The following is a 19,566-nucleotide window of genomic DNA, read 5'->3' as shown; positions in this document are numbered from 1 at the left end:
TGATGAGGAGTCTGAATTGTGGAGTATTTTGGCAATATGTGGTGACGCATGTCATTTGTTGTTCTTGCACTGCTGGTCATTCTTCCTTGACGGGCTTGTATAGAACCACAATACTTTTCCCTCCGTCCTGGAGTTTTGGACTGATTTAAGAACCTCTTGCACTGACAAACTACACTGCAAACCATGACCCATTTGGGGTAAGAAGAGCAGCATGAGCTTGTTTTTTTCTTTATTCTCTTCTGTACAGATTTAGATATTTTCAAACTGAGACAGATTGTGCATTTGTTTTTTGCAGTAGAAATCACAAAAAGCACTAGAAGCAACATCCAACAGACATTCTGAATAGCAAGTTCTAGGAGGAACTGGAGCATGAGCAACACAGTACGAGGTTAGTTAACCGTGATCAGTGTTCACTTGCAGATAGGGACGCCAGCTGTCTGGTTTTTCTTAATACTGACAGATTTCCTGCATTTGTTGTTTTCAGAGGTTTGCAATAACAAATTAGGTCCCGAGGAAAGTGGTGTATTTCTAGAACCGCCAAAATGTCTGAATATGAGCAGAGGCTGTATTACCCTGCCACTTGAAATCAGGAATATTAACATCCCTTATTCACAGGATTGAAGACGTAGACCCTGTTTCAAAACAAGTGTTCCTTTTGGGTGTCTAGTAGTTTTTTCACAGCACGCAGTGTTTACTTTTCATATTTGGTTAGGAGGTTTATGATTTATTGTCTATTATATTTACATATTGACAAATTCATGTTCATTTAAGCACCTAAAATGGGTCTTTCTAAATTGTTTTTTATTTAAAAAAAGCAAATGATTAGAACATTTAATAAAAAGTTGCATTAAATAATTGCTGCAAAAAAGAAATAACCAATACAATTTTAATATTTGTTGATAGCATACTGTCCCGGAAAATCATTTAGAATAAGGGAAATATAAGAAGCTGGAACTAGCCGGAACTAGAATGAAGGAAAAAATACAACCAGGTGGAAAAATCACAATTTCAATGACAAATCCGCTCGTAGGAAAAGGATATCTAAAAGACGAAATGGAAATACTATAACAACCGGATCACCAAATCCACAAATAACCAAAAAGAAGTTGTTCAACATCATAAATGAAATGAGGAACCCAGTTGGATGCAATAACACTCTGGTACTCTCACTGAAACTATGCAACAACCTTGCAGAACACTTCAAAAACAAAATCAGCGTCATCCACCAAATAATACAAAGCAGACCAGCCAACCAGAGATTGCCATGCGGTAACGCTGTAGCACGACTAGGATAACGTTCCGGTTCAGGAGAACTGTAATTTAATCTGATGCTGATAACAATAATCAACAAATCTTTGGCTATCTACAGAGAAGAACTTACAACAATTGAAGAGCTTATATCTAACTTTGAATGAAGGGAACTCGAGAGTCCATTTGTGAGACAGTAAATGAGGAACATATCCTTGATTATATAGAGTAATGCCTTGAAAATGACCAACTGTCAAAACATGTGTCGGCAAGAAGCAACTAATACATTCTTATTCAAGATCAATTTTCTTTGTTAATAATCATTGAACATACTATTTGGTGGATCATTTGTAAGGACAAGTTCAAAACCTTTAAAGTGTATTCAATGTATCTATAAGTTAAGAGATTCAGGGGTTAAATTAGGGCCTCATTACAAGGTAGGAGGTAAGGGAAAAACGATGCCGGTAAAGGATTACGGCAACCTTTACCACTCCGGGCTATTACGACCCAACAACCCGTCATTACCGGCAACGTAAATAACGGTGCCTCTAATAGCGACATGGGCGCGGGCACACGACCCTACATGCCGGCAATAGCGGCATGGTGTAAACAGGATAACATCACAAGTCAGGCGGACATGCAAATAGTGGCATGAAGAAGGTGCTAAAAGTGGTTACCGAAATGGCGGAAATACCGGCATCGCGAACCACCCATAACTGGCCATGTGCAGTCTTCTCAGCTGACACAGGTGCACCCAATCAGCATAGGTGGAGGCAATGGACACTGGGCCAGTACAAAAGGAGCACACCACACCCCTTCCCACACCCATTCACACACCAAAATGATTCCAATACTAGTAGCATTACTGGGGCTGGAGGACATGATTGCATTGCTACACCAGCAACAACAACAACAGGCAGCACAGACGAGACGCAGGAGGAGAAGGAGGGTGAGACAGTCACAGCATGCCCCACCAGTGCAGGCAGTCGTACCACTGAGGCAGCCCCCAATCCCTTGAATCAGAGCCAGTCCATTCAACCTAACCCCTGAGCAGATCCACACCCTGTACTGTCTGGACTGGGACACCATCACCACCATTGTGGACATGATACACAATGACATCGTCAGCCTCATAGACATCCGTACCGCCGTTCCCCGTCTACTTAAGGTGGTGTCTGTGCTCCACTTCCTGGCCACAGGCACCTACCAGCACATGCTAGGGCAGATGCATGGCATATCACAACCATTATTCTCACGCACGCTGAACCAAGTGCTCAATGCCCTCCTGAAGCACACAAGCAACCACATATCCCTACCACGGACTGCCCAGGAGATCTCCAACACCAATGTTGGCTTCCATTCACTGACAGGCATCCCAGGTTGCATCAGTGCCCTCGACTGCACCCATGTGGAATTGGTGGTCCCACATGCCATGGAGGTAGTGTACCGCAACCACAAGCTATACCACTCCATCAACGTGCAAATGGTATGTGACTCAAACAAGATCATCACACATTGTTGTACCCGATTTCCCAGATCAACCCATGATTCAATGGTTCTGCGGAACTCTACGATACCACGCTACATGGAGCGACATGCAGGACAATGTTCCTGGCTACTCGGTGAGTTGCATGGCAAGCACATGGCAGTGTGCTGTGGGGAGATGATTGGGGGGGAGAGATGCATACTACACCTGGCTGAGATGGGAGGCGAGATGCATACTACACCTGGCTGGAATTAGGTGAGAGAATGAACAATGCCCATACTCCAAAGCAGGCCAGACTGGACCTGACACCTGAAACCCAAATGCAAGACATAAGCTGTACAACAATGACAACAGGGCAGTACTGCAACCATTCCATAGCCATCCACATGTACACTGCACATAATCAGACCGTAGCCCCTGCAACGCTATGCAGCGACATGCTGTCAGTATGCCCAATGAAAATGACTGATGAACAGCATCACAACTGACATGTGCCCATTACTGCCTACAAAGGAAACACATTAAGCCAATATACAGAAATTCACTCGTACACTAATACAGAAGTGCAGCATGCCAGCATGGGGACATCAAGTGTGGAATGGCAGGTCATCAAGAGTCTGCCTTCAACGGTCTCAGAATCAAAGGTTACGATTAACTACACATCACCTAGATCATGGCAACAACTGCCGTGGGCAACCACAGTGCATGAACACTCACAGGGAATAGGACACCCCTGTGTCCCTTAGATGATGCTACGCACACCTGTCGTTCATGTGGCTTCACACATTGCAGTTACTTAGCTCAGATCATGCTGGTATATGTAGATGAGAACAGGAAATCAATGCATGCTTTTGTGTTATAGGTACAGGTTCCATTTGATGAAATCATTTACACATAACCATTGTTGCACCCATGCAGGTGATGCTGGCTATCCCTTGAGGAGGTGGCTCCTTACACCTGTCTGGAACCCGCAGAACAGGCACAAAGAGGACTACAATCGGTTATGTGGGGGGACATGGACACTGTGCACTGTTCACCAATAAAGCACACGTACAAAATAAGCAATGTCCAGTCATGTGAATTCTCTTGACCCAACGGGTGTATTGAACATTAGGAATATTGAATGTGCCCAAACCCTCCACCCCACACACCCTCTCCCCCTCCCTCTCCCCCTCCAACTCTCCCATACACCCTCTCCCTCTCCCCCTCCAACTCCCCCACACACCCTCTCCCCCCTCCAACTCCCCCACACACCCTCTCCCCCTCCCCCTCCAACTCCCCCACACACCCTCTCCTCCCTCCATCTCCCCCCACAACTCCCCCACACATGGGGCCTCATTATGACCCAGGCGGTAATCTGCCGACATTACCGCCATGGCGTAATGAGCGTTTTACGCCATGGGTCGATGGCGTAAAGAGCGCCACATTACGACCCATCGCGCACAAGCATTACGCCATGGCGGTAATGTAAATAACGCCATGGCGGAAAAGGCCCCTACCGGCATCGTAGGGCGAGCAAGGTGCACTTCCGCCACCGTAAGTAGCGGCCACCGTAATTAGCAGCCACCGTAATTAGCGATGGCCGCAATTAGCGGTCACCGTAAAAAGCAGAACCGGAAATAGCGTCATTGCGGCGGAACGGGAATCAGCACGTCGGCCATCTTTAAAAACACAATCCATTGCCATCCTTCCGAACAACACCAGGTCCAACCCTGACACCTGTCCCAACCCATCACCCACCCATCCAACCACCCAAAAAATGCCTAAAGTTGTTAAGAAGGCATGTGACCGCCAGCGCCAGGAAAGATTTAGCCGGGAGGAACTCTGCATGCTTGCGGAGACCCTGCAAAACAATGCAGCTGTCGTTTTCTCGCCGGAAATGACCAAGCCAGCGACAGCAAAAAAGAAGGCCATATGGGCCCTGGTGGCCGAGCGCGTCAGCGCGGTGGGGTCCGTACCCCGCACCCCACAGCAGTGCAGGAAGCGCTGGGATGACCTTTGCATACGGGTCAGAGCCGTCATCTCTGCGAACCGCAACCTTGCCCTGGGTACCGGTGGAGGTTCGGAATCCCCACTGAAACTCCAACCGTGGGAGGAGATTTGTGCAACCACGATTGGCATGGAAGGCATTGAAGGCGTCGGAGGGATGGAAAGGGGAGTTCCGACATCAGGCGATGAAGGTAGGTGCCTCAAACAAGACATGCCATAGTCACTGCAGTCCATTCATGTGTAGCACAATGTTGCCCTAGAGTGTAAATGCAACACATTAGCTCGAAACTGCCCATAGCCACATGCGAGCTCCACCCTGTATACACTGCTGGCACCCACATACCTGCATCCACATACCACACAAAAAGGAGACAACCTGCATGGCCCTGCCTGAAATCTGCCTCATCTACTGACCAGATTCATGTCAATCATTGTCATTCCAAAGTCCGCAGACCCATCAATAACGTCCTCCCTCCTTTGCTCCACCACAGGCACAGATTCACACCCCGAGGACCAGGACACCCCTGCGACGAAGAGAGCCAAGAAGGCCAATAATACCATCCCCGCACCCTCAACCTCAGCTGCAGTGTGGCAGACCCCACAACAAGCAGAATACACTGCAAGCAAACCGGACGGCCCACCGGCAAGCACCCCAGTAGGCAGCAGGCCAGCAGCAGCTCCACCTGTACCAACATTGCCTGCCACAGAAGGCACTGGGTCTACGGCCAGCAGCAACATGGGTGAAACAGCTGCAATTGCTGCATGTTCAGACTCTGACATTGAGGAGCACGAAGTCAGAAGCCCCACTGACCTTCTACATTCCCCCTGTTTGTCAAATGCCAGCCCCCATGAGGATCACACACAGGGGCACACAGAGGAAGAGGAGTGGCCTTCTACCCCATGCCCAGTCCTGAGTCCACAGGAGGGGAGCAGCCCCTTCATCACACCACCAGCACTGGGCATGGCCCAACAGGGGCAGCAGTCCCTCGAGGACATCATAGAGCGGCAGCAACATCTGTCCACAATGCTGACTGAGCATGCTGCGGAATGTGTGGGGGCTAGGGCAACCATTGAACAGACCACAGAGACCCTAGGGCCGAAATAGCGCAGAGCACTGCCACCCTGAGGGATGCTATGCAGGCCATGTCTAGGGACATTTGTGGTGAACTTGCCGGGTTGCGTTGTGCGCTCACTGAGCTCACCCACACCCTACAGGACGTGCATGCACGGGGGCAGACAGGGACATCCTCCGCTGCCAGTTCTGCACAGAGCAGCCCCGTCCGACGTTCCGGACGGAACCTGCGCTCCACAGCCAGGGGTACCCCGGGGGCCGGGAGAGGGGGCTTGTAACAGCCTGTGGCCACTGTCACAGGCATCTGTTGACACTTACATGGGGTGTGTTGGGGTGTGCAGGGGGGAGGGGGGAGGTGGGAGGGGGTGTTTTGGGGTGTGCAGGGGGGAGGTTGGAGGTCGGAGGGGGTTTGTGTTGGGGTGTGCAGGGGGGAGGGGGGAGGTGGGAGGGGGTGTGTCGCGACGTTTTATGATTGAAATACACTTTTTGCTTTTCCGAAATGAAATGTGTGGACATTTTCATTGCAAATGTGTGCTTTATTGGTGTACAGTCCACAGTGTGCAGGTCCCAGAGACACACAGTGCCCCAAGTGCAGTCTCCATGTGATACACAACAGCCGTGTGTGCTAGAAGCAGTGGTCGATGATATTTTGGTGCATTGCACGCCCCTCCTGTGCATCGCCTCCTCCATGGGGTGCCGCCCCATCTGCACCCTCCTCATCCTCATCGTCAGGTGGTTGCAGTTCTGCGTCAGGGGACAGGGGCACATTCCATCTGACGCACATATTGTGTAGCATGACACATGCCATGACGATCTTTGACACCTTCTCATGGCGGTACAGGAGTGCCCCACCAGACCTGCTGAGGCATCGGAACCGTGCCTTCAATAGGCCGAATGTCTGCCCTATGACCACACGGGTCGTGTATGTGCACGGTTGAAGTCCTCCTCGTGCTGGTTCTGCGGGTTCCGGACTGGTGTAAGGAGCCACCTCTTCAGGGGATAGCCTGCATCACCTGTATGTAGGCGAGAATGTATGTGTCAGTCATGACGTCTGATCAAGAACATGATGTGCCACCATGGCTTGCATCCAACTGTTACTTTGGCTCACTTCTACATGCACTAATTGATTCGCACAATGCAACCAGTAAATGCTCATGGCTCCCATGGCCTGTTTTGCATGCCATCACCCAATGTATGCAGAGGGGTGGAGTGCATTGTGAGTGCCCATCCACTGTGTCCGTTCATGCCGTTTGGTTAGTTGGCCTGGCACATGTCCTGTGATGGCAATGCGCACATCATTGCAACATTGCTGTGGGCCTCATCATGACCCCAGTGAGCAATGCTGATGTAGACAGGGACATTTTGGGGGCCCTGCTGTCTGTGTAATGGTGTGTTGATGTTTCTGTCCGTCATGTGCCTCCTTCGTGGGCAGTTATGGGGGACAGGCCTATCGGTTGATGGTGTTTGGTGACGTGCATGTAGGTGCTTTTCATTGTTGACAATGTGGTCTGATTTGGTAGAATGCACTTGCAGATGGTTGTGTCATGGTTGGGACACAACCTCATTCACATGGTAGGGCTGCATACATTGGGTATTGGCTTTACTGGTGTTGGGTGGAGTTTGGGTTGCTTTAGGGTATCATCTGTCTCCGTTCTCTCTGCTGCTCACAGCCAGGTGGAGTATGCATCATCCCCCCCCTTTCAGCCAGGTGGAGTATGCATCATCCCCCCCCCCTTTCAGCCAGGTGGAGTATGCATCATTCCCCCATTTCAGCCAGGTGGAGTATGCATCATTCCCCCCCCCCTTTCAGCCAGGTGGAGTATGCATCATTCCCCCCCCTTTCAGCCAGGTGGAGTATGCATCATTCCCCCCCCCTGCAGCCAGGTGGAGTATGCATCACCCCCCCGTTCAGCCAGGTGGAATATGCATCGGTACGTCATTCACCTACCCATTTCACATTTCCATGGTCATGACATTGGACTCACCGAGTAGCCAGGATCTTGGGCCCGCATGTCGCTCCATGTAGCGTGGTATTGTGGAGTTCCTCAGGACAATAGAATCATGGGTTGATCCGGGGAATCGGGCACAACAATGTGTGATGATCTTGTTGGAGTCACAGACCATTTGCACGTTGATTGAGTGGAACTCTTTCTGGTTGTGGTACGGTACCTCCATGGCACGTGGAACCACCAATTCCACATGGGTGCAGTCGATGGCACCAATGCAACCAGGTATGCCGGCTAGTGCATGGAAACCCACTTTGGTGTTTGCAAATTCCTGGGCAGTCCGTGGTAATGAGATGTGGTCGTCTGTGTGCTTGAGGAGGGCATCGAGCACTTGGATGAGTGTTCGTGAGAATAACGGTTGTGAGATGCCATGCAAGTGCCCCACTGTGTGCTGGTAGGTGCCTGTGGCCAGGAAGTGGAGTACAGACACTACCTTCAGTCGGGGTGGGATGGCGGTTGGAGTTTCTATCATGCTGACGATGTTGTTGTGTGTCATGTCTACGATGGCGGTGATGGTGTCCCGGTCCAAACGGTACAGGGTGTGGATCTGAGGTTGAATGGATTGGCTCTGATGCGTGGGATTGGGGGCAGCCTGCGTGGTGGCACTGGCTGTGCTGGTGGGGCTTGCTGGGCCTGCCTTGCCCTCTTTCTCCTCCTGCGTCTCCTCTGTGCTGCCTGTTGTTGTTGTTGCTGTTGTAGCACTTGCATTGCTATCAGGTCCTCCAGCCCCAACATTGCTAGTCGTATTGGTATCATTGTGGAGTGTGACTGGGTGTGGGAAGGGGTGCGGTGTGCTCTTTTTGTACTTCCTGAGTCTGTATTGCCTTCACCTGTGCTGTTTCTGTGCACCTGTGGCAGCTGCATTCACTTTACATGGCCATTTACGGTTGGTTCGCAATGGCGTAATTAGCACCATGGCGGTAAGGTACTTAACAGGCTGGGTGATGGCGTTAGGTGCATGTCCGCTTGGGTCGGCATTCGCGTACCTTTCCGCCATGGCGCTAAGTACGGTGTGGGAGGTCGCGTGCGCGCCCCCTTGGCGCAGTAAGCGGCAGCGTTAACTACGATGCCGCTAATGGCATCGTAGTTAACGGTCACGGGTCATGATCGGACCTAGCGGAAAACGATGGCGGTAACCATTTACCGCCATCGTTTTTCACTTAGCGCCAGGGTCGTAATGAGGCCCCTGGTGTGCACCCCCATGCACCATTAGTCTGCAATAGTTCAGAATGGCAGGCTGCCCCTACATCCCATGTCCACTGCCAGCATCGGGTGGGCCCATGTCCGACCTGCACAAGTTCCGCGTGGACCAACGTAGGGGGCTGGTCTGTGTAGAGCTGGCATTCGAGGAGGTGCCTGGTTGGTCAATCACCTGTGTGGGACGCAGGGCCTCCAAGGCATCTGCCATGCGGGTGAGGACCTGCCTCACAGCCACCAATTCTTCGCATATGCGTGTGGTACTTGATTCAATGGCACCTTTGATGGACTTTGCATATTCCCGGAACTCCTCCCTCGCCCGGGCACCTTCACTGATGTGCTGGGTCACCAGCACTGTCAGCTCCTCCTGGCGCTGTTGGATGGTTGTGATACCCTCTTGCCTGTCCCTGACACCGGTGGATGTCGAAGCAACATGCGACAAGGGTGCTGCATCATGCATGCTCTCCGTGGGGCTGAAGCCCCATGGCCATGACTCAACAGCAGACAGCTCATGGCTGCTGGCATTGTGTGTGCAGGGTGGGGAGAGGTGGCGTGACTGCAGCAGGCTTGTTGCGGCAGGTGTCGGACTGTGTGCATCGTCCTCTGACAGGGGTGCCGTGGCAGCTGCTTCTCCGACTGTACTGCTGGCAGTGGACACAGAGCCTTCAGGCACTGGCTCCTGTGTGGTGGTGGCTAGTGTGGGTGCTGTGGTGGTGGCCCTTTCGCGCATCTGTGCCATAGCTTCAAGTGTTGGTTTGGGCTTGTGTGCAAGTCCAGGTCTCACTGTGCCCCTTGATGTTGAGGGCTTGTTTGCTCTCTCCATACCCCTGGCCTTCTTCACAGGTGTCGTGGGCTGCTCCATGGGGTCCTGTGCCTCACTGTCAGAATGTGTGCCTGTGGGGGACCAAGAGAGGGACAGCATCAGTGATGGGTCTATGTGTGTGGTGGCCCAGCATGGGATCATTTGACTTTCAGTTTTGGGGGACATCTTCATGATTTGCATTACAGTGGTTTCTTAGGACACTTACCTCCATCATCCGATGACGGGGCTCCACGCTCCATATCCCCCACTCCCTCGATCGCCTCCATTCCAATTGTGCTCGCACATGTCTCCTCCCAGCGAGTCATCTTAATGGGTGAGGCACCTCCACCACCTGTAGCCATGCCCTCGCTACTATTTGCTGAAAGGATGTTCCGGACGCGTAGGCGCAGGTCATCCCAGCGCTTGCGCACGTCCTTTACCGTATGTGGGGTGGTACCAACCGTACTCACTTTGTGCGCCACCTCCTCCCAGATCACATTCTTGCACAACTGTGCAGGTCGACGCAGATCAGAGGCAAACACAACCTCAGCATTTTTGGCCAGGGTGTCGGGGAGCATGTTCAGCTCTTCTTCAGAGAAGCGCTCCTTGCGCAGGCGCGCAGCTCCTTTTTTCAGTGCCTTGGACATGGTGATGTGGTGATGTGTTTCTATGTGCAGTTGGGCCAGCTGTTCTGCTCATGCAGGTCCTATCTATGGAGGATTGCAATGGATTGTGTTTTTCAAGTTGGCCGCCTTTGGATTTCCTGTTCCCGCGTGATTATGCTATTTCCGTTTCTGGCATTAACATGCTCGCTATTGCCAGGTCTGCTATTTACGGTCCCCGCTATTTGCGAGACTGCTACTTAGTGGTAGGCAGAGGAGGTGTTTTCGCTTAGCGTGCTGCCGGTAAGGGGTTTTTGGGCCCTTACCGGGTAGGCAGTGCGGGACGTTACCGGCATGGCGGTAAGCGCGTGCATGACCACTCGTAATCAGGCACTAATTGCACCATGGTTGGGACTCGGACACGTTATTGCCGCCATGCCGGTAAAGTGCCGACTTTACCGGGAAGGTCGTAATGAGGGCCTATGTCTTATAGGTTTGCAGCTGTCCCTTTCAACTATATAGGACTCAAATTGTCATTACAAACCTAAGCGCATCTGACCAAAATACACAACCGACCCCCACAACTGAGGATCGCCAGAACAAACTCCAAAGCTTCCCCCAAATATCAGTAGAGACTTTCGTCAATCTGGTAAGTAATAGCAAAAAATCAGGCTCCCCCTGGACCCCTGCCATCTAGACATATACGAATCAATCCTCACACTGGGCACAGCGTTGGAATGTTTCAGAAACCTCTTCAACCTAATACTCGTAACAGGGAAATTACTTTGAAATTGGCGTTCATCAAACCACTCCTCAAGAACACGGCAGGCAATGTGGAAGACCTCTCCAACTACAGACATATCTCGAATATCTCCTACCCAGCAAGACTACTTGAAACATACTTCTATGGACTAACAAAGGAACATTTAGAAAAACACCAACTGCTAGACCAGGCACAAGTCAGATTTAGACCTAAGAGAGGAACTGAGATGGCACTCCTCGCAATCTGGGATGATATAAAGACAAATTCAGACTCCGACACAACTTCTGCTCTGATACTTTGGGACCTCTCTGCAGTGATCGACACAGTCAGCCATGACATTCTCATCAAGAGACTAGAAGAAATAGGAATCACTGACCTACCCCAACTCTGGATTAAATCATTCCTAACAGACAGAATGGAAACTGTCTGGATTAAACCTTTCAAATCCACCCCAAGAGACAGCAACTGTTGAGTACCACAATGATCGTCCATATCCCCACTGCTCTTCAATATCTACCTAACTCCACTAATCAAGCTCATTAAAAGGCACAGATTTACATGTTACAACTATGCAGATGACACACATATCATCTACAAAATAGAAGACACACAAGAAGAAAACACAATGATGGAAGGCTGTTTACAAGAACTCTATGAATTCTATGAATGGATGAACACTAACAGCCTCAAACTCAACCCAGGCAAAACAGAGATAATGGTTGTACCCATAATCCGACAGCCACTACATCTCATGGCCCACAGAAATAGGAATTGTGCCGATGCCATCAACAACAGTCAATAATCTTGGACTCCTGATGGACAATGAACTAACACTAGAACAGCAAGTAAGCACAATAATCAAAAAAAAAATCTTCCTCCTGCACACAGTAAAAAGGAACTACCGTTCCTCTCCTTTAACGATAAACACTTACCATCATCTCTCTCATCATGTCCACAATAGACTACGGCAACAGCTTATACCAAGGAACACCTACTAAAGAAACTGCAACGCATCAAAAATGCTGCAGTCAGATTTCTGCTGAGACTACCACGAATGGACCACATCACCACAATGCGGAAAACGCTACATTGGCTAACCATCAGACAAGGAATAAGGTTCAAAACAATGCGCATAACGCACAGAGCTATCCAGGGCCAAGGAGAACAGTTCCTGCAAAAGAAAATAACCATCTAACTACCGGCAAGACCACTCAGATCACGCAACAACATTTGCCTAGAAACAAAACCATACAAAAAAAGAAAACTGGGAGGTCATCTTTCACCCACCTGGCAGCAAAAACGTGGAACATCCTCCCAAAAGACAAAATCAATACAAAGGATCACCTAAAATTTAGAAAACTACTAAAAATGTGTCTGCTCACCTCAGAATTAGAACAGAACGACTAGGAAAAACAAAGGGCCTCATTACAAGTGTGCCAATCCGGTAACAACGGTGCTGGTAAGCCTACCGGCACCATTGTTACCGGACTGGCACACTTCAACACTGCGGGGTCAGACCTGGCGGGCGGAACAGCACACGCCCGCAGAGTTTCACGGAAGCACCGGCAACATTATTAACGGTGCTGGTGCTTCCGTGGTTGCCATTCCCATTGAGTCCTATGGGACTGAAATGGGAATGGGGATTTACAATTACCGGCGCCTGACTTCCCGGAACGCAGGGGTTGTAATGCCCATTTTACAGGCAAGGCTACCGCCAGGCTTGTGACGATGCCCAAAGACTCCACTGGAAACAGAGAGCACATGCCAACGAATAAACATGGAAGGGACAAATCAAGGAGAGAGCCCAAAAGAGCCACCCCATCAAAACCCCACTCTAGTCAATACCCCAGAATCGGGAACCCCAGCTGCAGGCAGGGTAGCATTAACCAATAAGGGGTACCCCCCAGGAGGCCTATTGCACCCGGTCCTTGGTGGATGGAGATCGCACACATAAAATCTGCAATCCCTAGCCATCTCCAGGGCGGGGCGGGGGGAGACACGCATAACCTCATGCCCACAAAGCGCTAGACAATCACAGGGAGCATCAACCAATAACAGGCACTCCAGGGGGCTTTAGTCCACCCGGTCCTCGGTGGACAGGGAATCATGCACAAGATACCCAGGGAAACAACCAAACCCCCAATACCTAGACATCTACAGCCCGGGGACCGGGGGAATGCCCACACAATCTCGTGCTCACAAAGCACTAGAGAATTAGAAACAAAGCTTATGCTGCGTGCAATAACAGGTGAACAAACCATTATAAATCAACCAACACACAGCACAGACAGGGACAATGAGCACAGAAGTCAAAAGTAACAAGGTAAGAATAAACCCTACTAACCCAACCCTAAAACCTGAAGATCTGCATACACTTCTCAAACGCAAAACAAACACAACCACCTCTCTGCACAGCAATCTGCATGCACTTCAACACACTGCAAGGACAAAACAAACCACATATAGCCCTGCTCAACAGCCCATGGGAATCTACCGAGCCGCACATCGCACCCAAGCCCAGCGAATGGTGCAAACCAAACTGAAGCTGTCAACAGGACATCACAACTCTCACTCTATCTATTACAGCTATACCATACTAACCCCAACCCCCACATTCTTACCTTTCAGATCTGCCCGAGCATCAGGGAACCACCTTGGTGGTGATAGTGTGCCTAACAACTGATCTTTAACATTAATATTAACATAAAATGCATTTCGAATTTCAATAAATTATTCTTAAGAGTATTTATGTTGCGTACAATTGTTTTACCGTCTCTTGCTGAACCCCAAGTACTCAACATTAGGGGTTCCTGCACGTGCTATTTTAACACATGAATAAAACAGCAACGATGCAACAGTGCAAGGGAACCAGTTTTTCAATAACAACAGCGGTGTAATGCTCGTCCCCATCGTTAGCATTGTACCTGAGTGGATTCCTGCCACTGTCACTCCTACGCAGACCTACTCCTCTTTTGAATGCCTTGTCTGCTGACTCTCTCTCTCTCCTAGCCATTCCCTTACCGTGGCTACTATCTATCGGCCAACTAGCCAAATTTCCTCCTTCCTCTCCGAGTGGGCGGACTTCTCCTCCTCACTCCTGTCCTCAACCACTCAACTCCTCTTTCTTGGAGACTTCAACATCCACCTGGATGCCTCCTGTCCCCCCTCTGGACTCTTTCGCGACCTCTGCGACTCTCTCTCACTCTCTATTCTCCCATCTGGGCCGACTCATTCTGCAGGGCACACCCTTGATGCTCTGATCTCTTCTGACCTTCCCCTCTCCGTCCCTCTCTCCATTCCTCTCTCCTGGAGTGATCACTTTCTCCTATCCTCCCACCTCACCTTCCCTACCCCACAGGCAAAGCCACCCTCATCACTGCCACCCTCCTTCTCGGTCATCCGACCCATGAAGCGCATGTCAGTTGAGGCTTTCGCTGCCACCTTCTCGCCCCCCCCCCCTTCCCCTGTAGCTGACTCCCACCCTGACACAGCCCTCTCTACGCTCCACTCTGCCATATCTGATACTCTTGATGTCATTGCCCCTGTCATGAGAATCCGCCTGAAGCCCAAAGCCAAATGTAACTCCTGGTATGACTCGGATCTCGTCACCCTAAAACGCAAGTGCAGGGTGGCAGAGAGGAAATGGCGTGCTTCATGTTCATCCTCTGACAAACTGGCCTGCCGCCTGCTCTAAAGGCAATACCGGCTCTCCGTTCTCACCAAGAAGAGAGCCCTTATCCAAGGCCGCATCTCTGCGGCATCTAACAATTCGGCCAAACTCTTTAAAATCTGCAAGGAGCTGGCCAACCCTGCTGCAGTCTCTACCTCTCCTGTCCCTCCCAGGCCCTCTGCACGGCGCTGGCCTCTCACTTCATCTCTAAAACTCAGGACATCCTGTTCTCACTCTCCTCCCACCACCTCCCTCCCTCTATTCCCTGCTCTTCCTCTAGCCCCTCTGCAGCCACCACTCCTCCCTCCTTCTCTGCCTTTCCCCTTCTCTCCGCTGATGAGGTTTCCAGACAAGTCCGATCTATGAAAGCCACGTCAAAACAGGATCACCCCTGTTCCTTCAAAATTATCAAGGACTACATTGATTCCCTGGCTCCTGCCCTTGCTGACTTTTGAAACTACTCCTTCGCCTCTGGAGTCTTCCCTTCCCCCCATAAGCACTTCCTTGTGCACCCTCTTCTTAAGAAACCCTCTTCCGACCCCTCCTGCCCGGCCAACTATCGCCCAATCTCCATCACTCCCTTCCTGGGCAAGCTCCTGGAGAAACTGGCCATCTCCCAGCTTAATCTTCATGCTGAATCTGTTGGTAGTCTTCATGACCATCAGTCTGGCTTCAGAGCTGCCAGAAGCACGGAAACTGCTCTCCTGAACATCCTTGAGGACCTGCTCTCGAACCTTGACTCCAACACTCCGTGTGTTCTCATTTTGCTCGATCTCTCTTCTGCCTTTGATACTGTCAACCATGCCATCCTGCTCAACCGTCTCCGTGATAACCTGGGTATCACTGGTCAAGCTCTGGCGTTGCTGACCTCTTTCCTCTCCAATCGACCCTCCCAGGTCCAACTGGTGTCCTTCCTCTCTGACATCTTTTTCTCTACCTGTGGTGTCCCCCAGGGATCTAATCTCTCTCCCTGGCTGTTCAACCAATATCTGGCACTCCTTGCCCACCGCATCGCCGCTCTCTGCCCCAACTTTCAGTGCTATGCGGATGATACCCAGCTCATTTTCAGGCTACCCCCGCCTCCTCTCCTCCCTCGCACCCTCATCTCTGACTGTCTGTCTGCTATCCAGGAATGGTGTGCCACCAATGACCTCTGCCTTAATGCCAGTAAGACTGAGATTCTACTCATCAGCACACCCACTCCCTCCTTCCCTGCTACTTTCTGGTCGGCCTCTCTTGGCCCTCCTCCTGCCCCTACCTGCAAGCCAAAAAACCTCGGGGTCATCTTCGACTCCACACTCTCCTTCTCTCCTCACATATCTGATGTCTCTAAGAAGTCACACTACCAGCTGCACCTCCTCAGAGGTATTCTTCCTTTCCTCTCCTTCCTCCAGAAGGTCACTGTCTCCCGAGCCCTGGTTCTCTCGAAGCTGGACTACTGCAACAGCCTCTATCTAAATCTGCCTGCCTCTACTCTCTGCCCTCTGCATCTTATCCAGAACAGGACTGCAAGACTTGTCCTTGGCCTCAAGCCCAGGGATCGTATCTCTCCAGGACTGAAATCTCTACACTGGCTCCCAGTGGCTGTGAGGATTAAGTTCCAAATCCTCTGCATTGTCCATAAGGCCTTCTGGGGCCTGGGGCCTAAATACCTTCAACTCTCTCTTCCTAAATATCTTCCCTCTCGAGCTCTTCGCTCATCCATCTCCAACTCCCTCAGGGTCAGCCGCTTCCCCAAGAAATGAGTTGGGGTAGATCTCTCTCCGCGGCAGGGGCCTCCCTCTGGAACAGCCTTCCTGCCTCCCTGAAACTTGAGGAGAACCATCTCCAGTTCTGGAAGCACCTCAAAACCTTCCTCTTTGCTTCTGCGTTCTTCCCCCTTTCCCCTGCTAAATTCTTGACTGTAACTGCACTCAACCTGCAACTGGGCCGCTCTCCACTTGAACTGCCTCCCTGGCAATCCCTGCACTGCGGGACTGTCTCTGTATCCCTACAGCCCCCCTTTACCAGCACTTGTCTGCACTTACCTTGCACTTGCCATCAGTCTGGCCCTATTATTTATCTTTTGTTCCACTACCGTGTACTGCACTTCCCCCCTCCCTTTCCCCTTGCACTTTTCCCTTCCCTCCACCCATGCACTTGCGCAATCTGAATGACACCTGGCCTAGTAGGATCGTTGTCTGTCTTCCCTTGTTCCCCCTCCCTGCCTCGTCGCGCCTTTAAACGCTTGTGTATAGACGCGTTACAATTGCCATATCATATCATATCATATCATATACCTCTGCTCAGGACTTGCTTCTGGTGCACATGTGCAATAATAAGAGTCAGAGAGTGGGAACGTGCATGGAGTACGAGTTAGGTCAGGTTAAGCAAAGGACAAAAGGCATAAGTTAAGGCAGTGCAGATTTAGATGAAGGAAAATGGCAGGTTCAGTGGAGAAGGTTGTGCTGGTTAAGGGAGGGGGAGTTTAAGGTACTCACTAGGATAACTGCGGGCATGCCTGCCTTTGACCCGAGAAGTATGTTGGACTCTGGTAATTTCACCCTGCCCATTCCTAGGCCCCTACAGGGAGGGGATGTTGCTGCATGAACACACTTTTTATGCAGGACCGTTTAACTCTGATCTACAGGGGCATATTGCAATATAGTAGGCTGTGCTATTCCCTTGACTTGGTGCTCAACGCTATTCTTAAATTCAAATTGAAAGACATTCCATGAAAATTCAATATGATTGTTCATCAAGTTTAGTTATAGTTTATTGTTTGATGTACCACATAACAGCCTACACTTGTTTTGATCACTAGGTCATCATCAGGTCACAATCAGAAATCAACTGACTGATTGTCAAGTAACAGTCACAAAGTGATGGAAGTTCACCCATCAATAACGCAGGTTTGTTAGGACCAGCGTCCACATTGGGATAGAAAAGCAGCAGTTTCTCTCCCAATGTGGACCCAGGTCATAACAAACGGTTATGGGATTTGCACAACCTATTGTTTAATCTTTTTGGGTAGTGTCGAGTCCATGTCACCATTAATCCCCAGCTGTGCAGCTCATGGACTCATAATTTCATTTAATCATTAACCATAAGCCTAGAATGTCCCCACCCTTTTTTCATGTTCCAATATAGTGCAGAATTAAAGAGAGTGTTATTTTTCCATCCTAACATCTGAGAGTTCCATTATATTCCCAGCCCAGTTAAGCAACATGTCACATTCTATTACTGCTGAAAGCTTAACTAAGATAGACTCTCTAAGTAAGTCAGCCACTTAATGCAGATTCAAAGCAGCATCTTAATGGTAGAAAATAGCAGTACTGGAGGGTGGTCTGGTTAGTCTATTTGGCACTCATGTGTATCGAGAATTAACAAAAAATAAATGCATACAATTAATGCCTGGAACATTTATGCATTTATTTTACATTACTCCTGCTAATTTATGATTCCGCCTCCCCTTCCTTTCTGCCATACAAATACTCCAGCATTTACATCAGTGTGACAATTGAATGTTGGCGTAAATGCTGTACATTCTTATGGACAAATCTTCTTTTTACAGCAGCAAAAAGCAGGCACAGTTCATAGGAAAGCATTGTGAATTTTGCCTGCCATGCTGAAAAGGCATGCAACGTTTACTCAGTGTGCATGGCAGAGTCGTATAGGTGATTTTTGCCTCCATTTTACACCTCCATTTTTAACTCTGAGGTGCAAATGGTGAAAATTATGCTGAAGGGACTTAGCACCAAAGTGCAAATATTAACAGGTCCCCTCTGTGTAATGTACAGGGTGTGTTTCAAAACCCACCAGGAACAACCATTCCCCCTGCCCTGGCACTGTGAAGAGAGCTGCATGGTTTAGAAATGTGATAATGGCTTTACTTTGCTAACCCTCCAATAGAAACCAGCAGACAAACCCATGGAAGTGTTCAGCACACAAGCTACAAGTGATGTGCAAGAGAGAAGGTAATACATTACCTCAAGGACCTTGATGATGTATCCTTCCTCCGAGGATTGTGTTCCATTTGTCAGGAATTTTATTTTAAGAACTGTCAGATAAAAAAAAAACATTAGGGCCAAATACATAGAGCTAAATAAATGTCTATCAGTTACAGAAGAGGAGAAATCAAAATTGAGGAGGAAGCGGCTCTGATTGGTGAGTTCTCTGTGTCGTATTCACAATTCGGTCCACCAGCATTGTGCATTGTGGCCAACTTTACAGAATGGCTTTGCTGCATACTTTACACATCGTGGCTCACCACAAGTAGTGTGTGGTGCGTGCAGTTCCATAAGTCGCTATACGCATTGCTCCTTTTTTGATAACATTAGTGGCAAATGACATTTAACACATGTTCATCACAAAAATATACCAAAACTGTATGACTGTTATGCATGCAGGGCACTGACCTTTTACATTAATCTACAGGATCTGTTTCAGGATTTGTGGGGCCCTGTACAGCAAAAGACATGCGTGTCACCGAATTTGATTTTTCTTTGATGTCATCAAACATGAGGTCCCAGGTAAGGATACTCGATGACATTAAGGCCCTGATTCACAGACGGGATTTATAATGGCACAATCCCATAAGAAAATGATCTGTGAATCAGGCCCTGTCACTATGTTTATTATATATGTATCAACATTACGGTCTAATATACCATGAGGGATGCATACTAATGGAGCGGAAGTAACATTTTATAACATGAGTGATTTTAAACACAACTTCATAAGCATGTCTCA

At 49.5% G+C, this 19,566-nt stretch overlaps 1 protein-coding gene across 2 annotated transcripts in view; it reads right to left on the bottom strand.

Annotated features, from left to right (window-relative positions):
* LOC138569458 (metalloproteinase inhibitor 1-like) overlaps positions 1 to 19,566 on the bottom strand; it is a 132,228-nt gene that overhangs the window by 68,728 nt on the left and 43,934 nt on the right. For both annotated transcript variants that reach the window (XM_069647441.1, XM_069647440.1), the window contains exon 4: positions 18,804 to 18,874. In XM_069647441.1, coding sequence (XP_069503542.1) covers positions 18,804 to 18,874 — 71 coding nt within the window. The remainder of the gene's footprint in view (positions 1 to 18,803; positions 18,875 to 19,566) is intronic.

Source organism: Ambystoma mexicanum, chromosome 2q (genome assembly GCF_040938575.1).
Source record: "Ambystoma mexicanum isolate Mex_15411 chromosome 2q, UKY_AmexF1_1, whole genome shotgun sequence".
NCBI classification, from domain to species: Eukaryota; Metazoa; Chordata; class Amphibia; order Caudata; family Ambystomatidae; genus Ambystoma; species Ambystoma mexicanum.
Note: the sequence above shows the minus strand (reverse complement) of the source record. Positions and strands in the feature narration are given on the sequence as shown.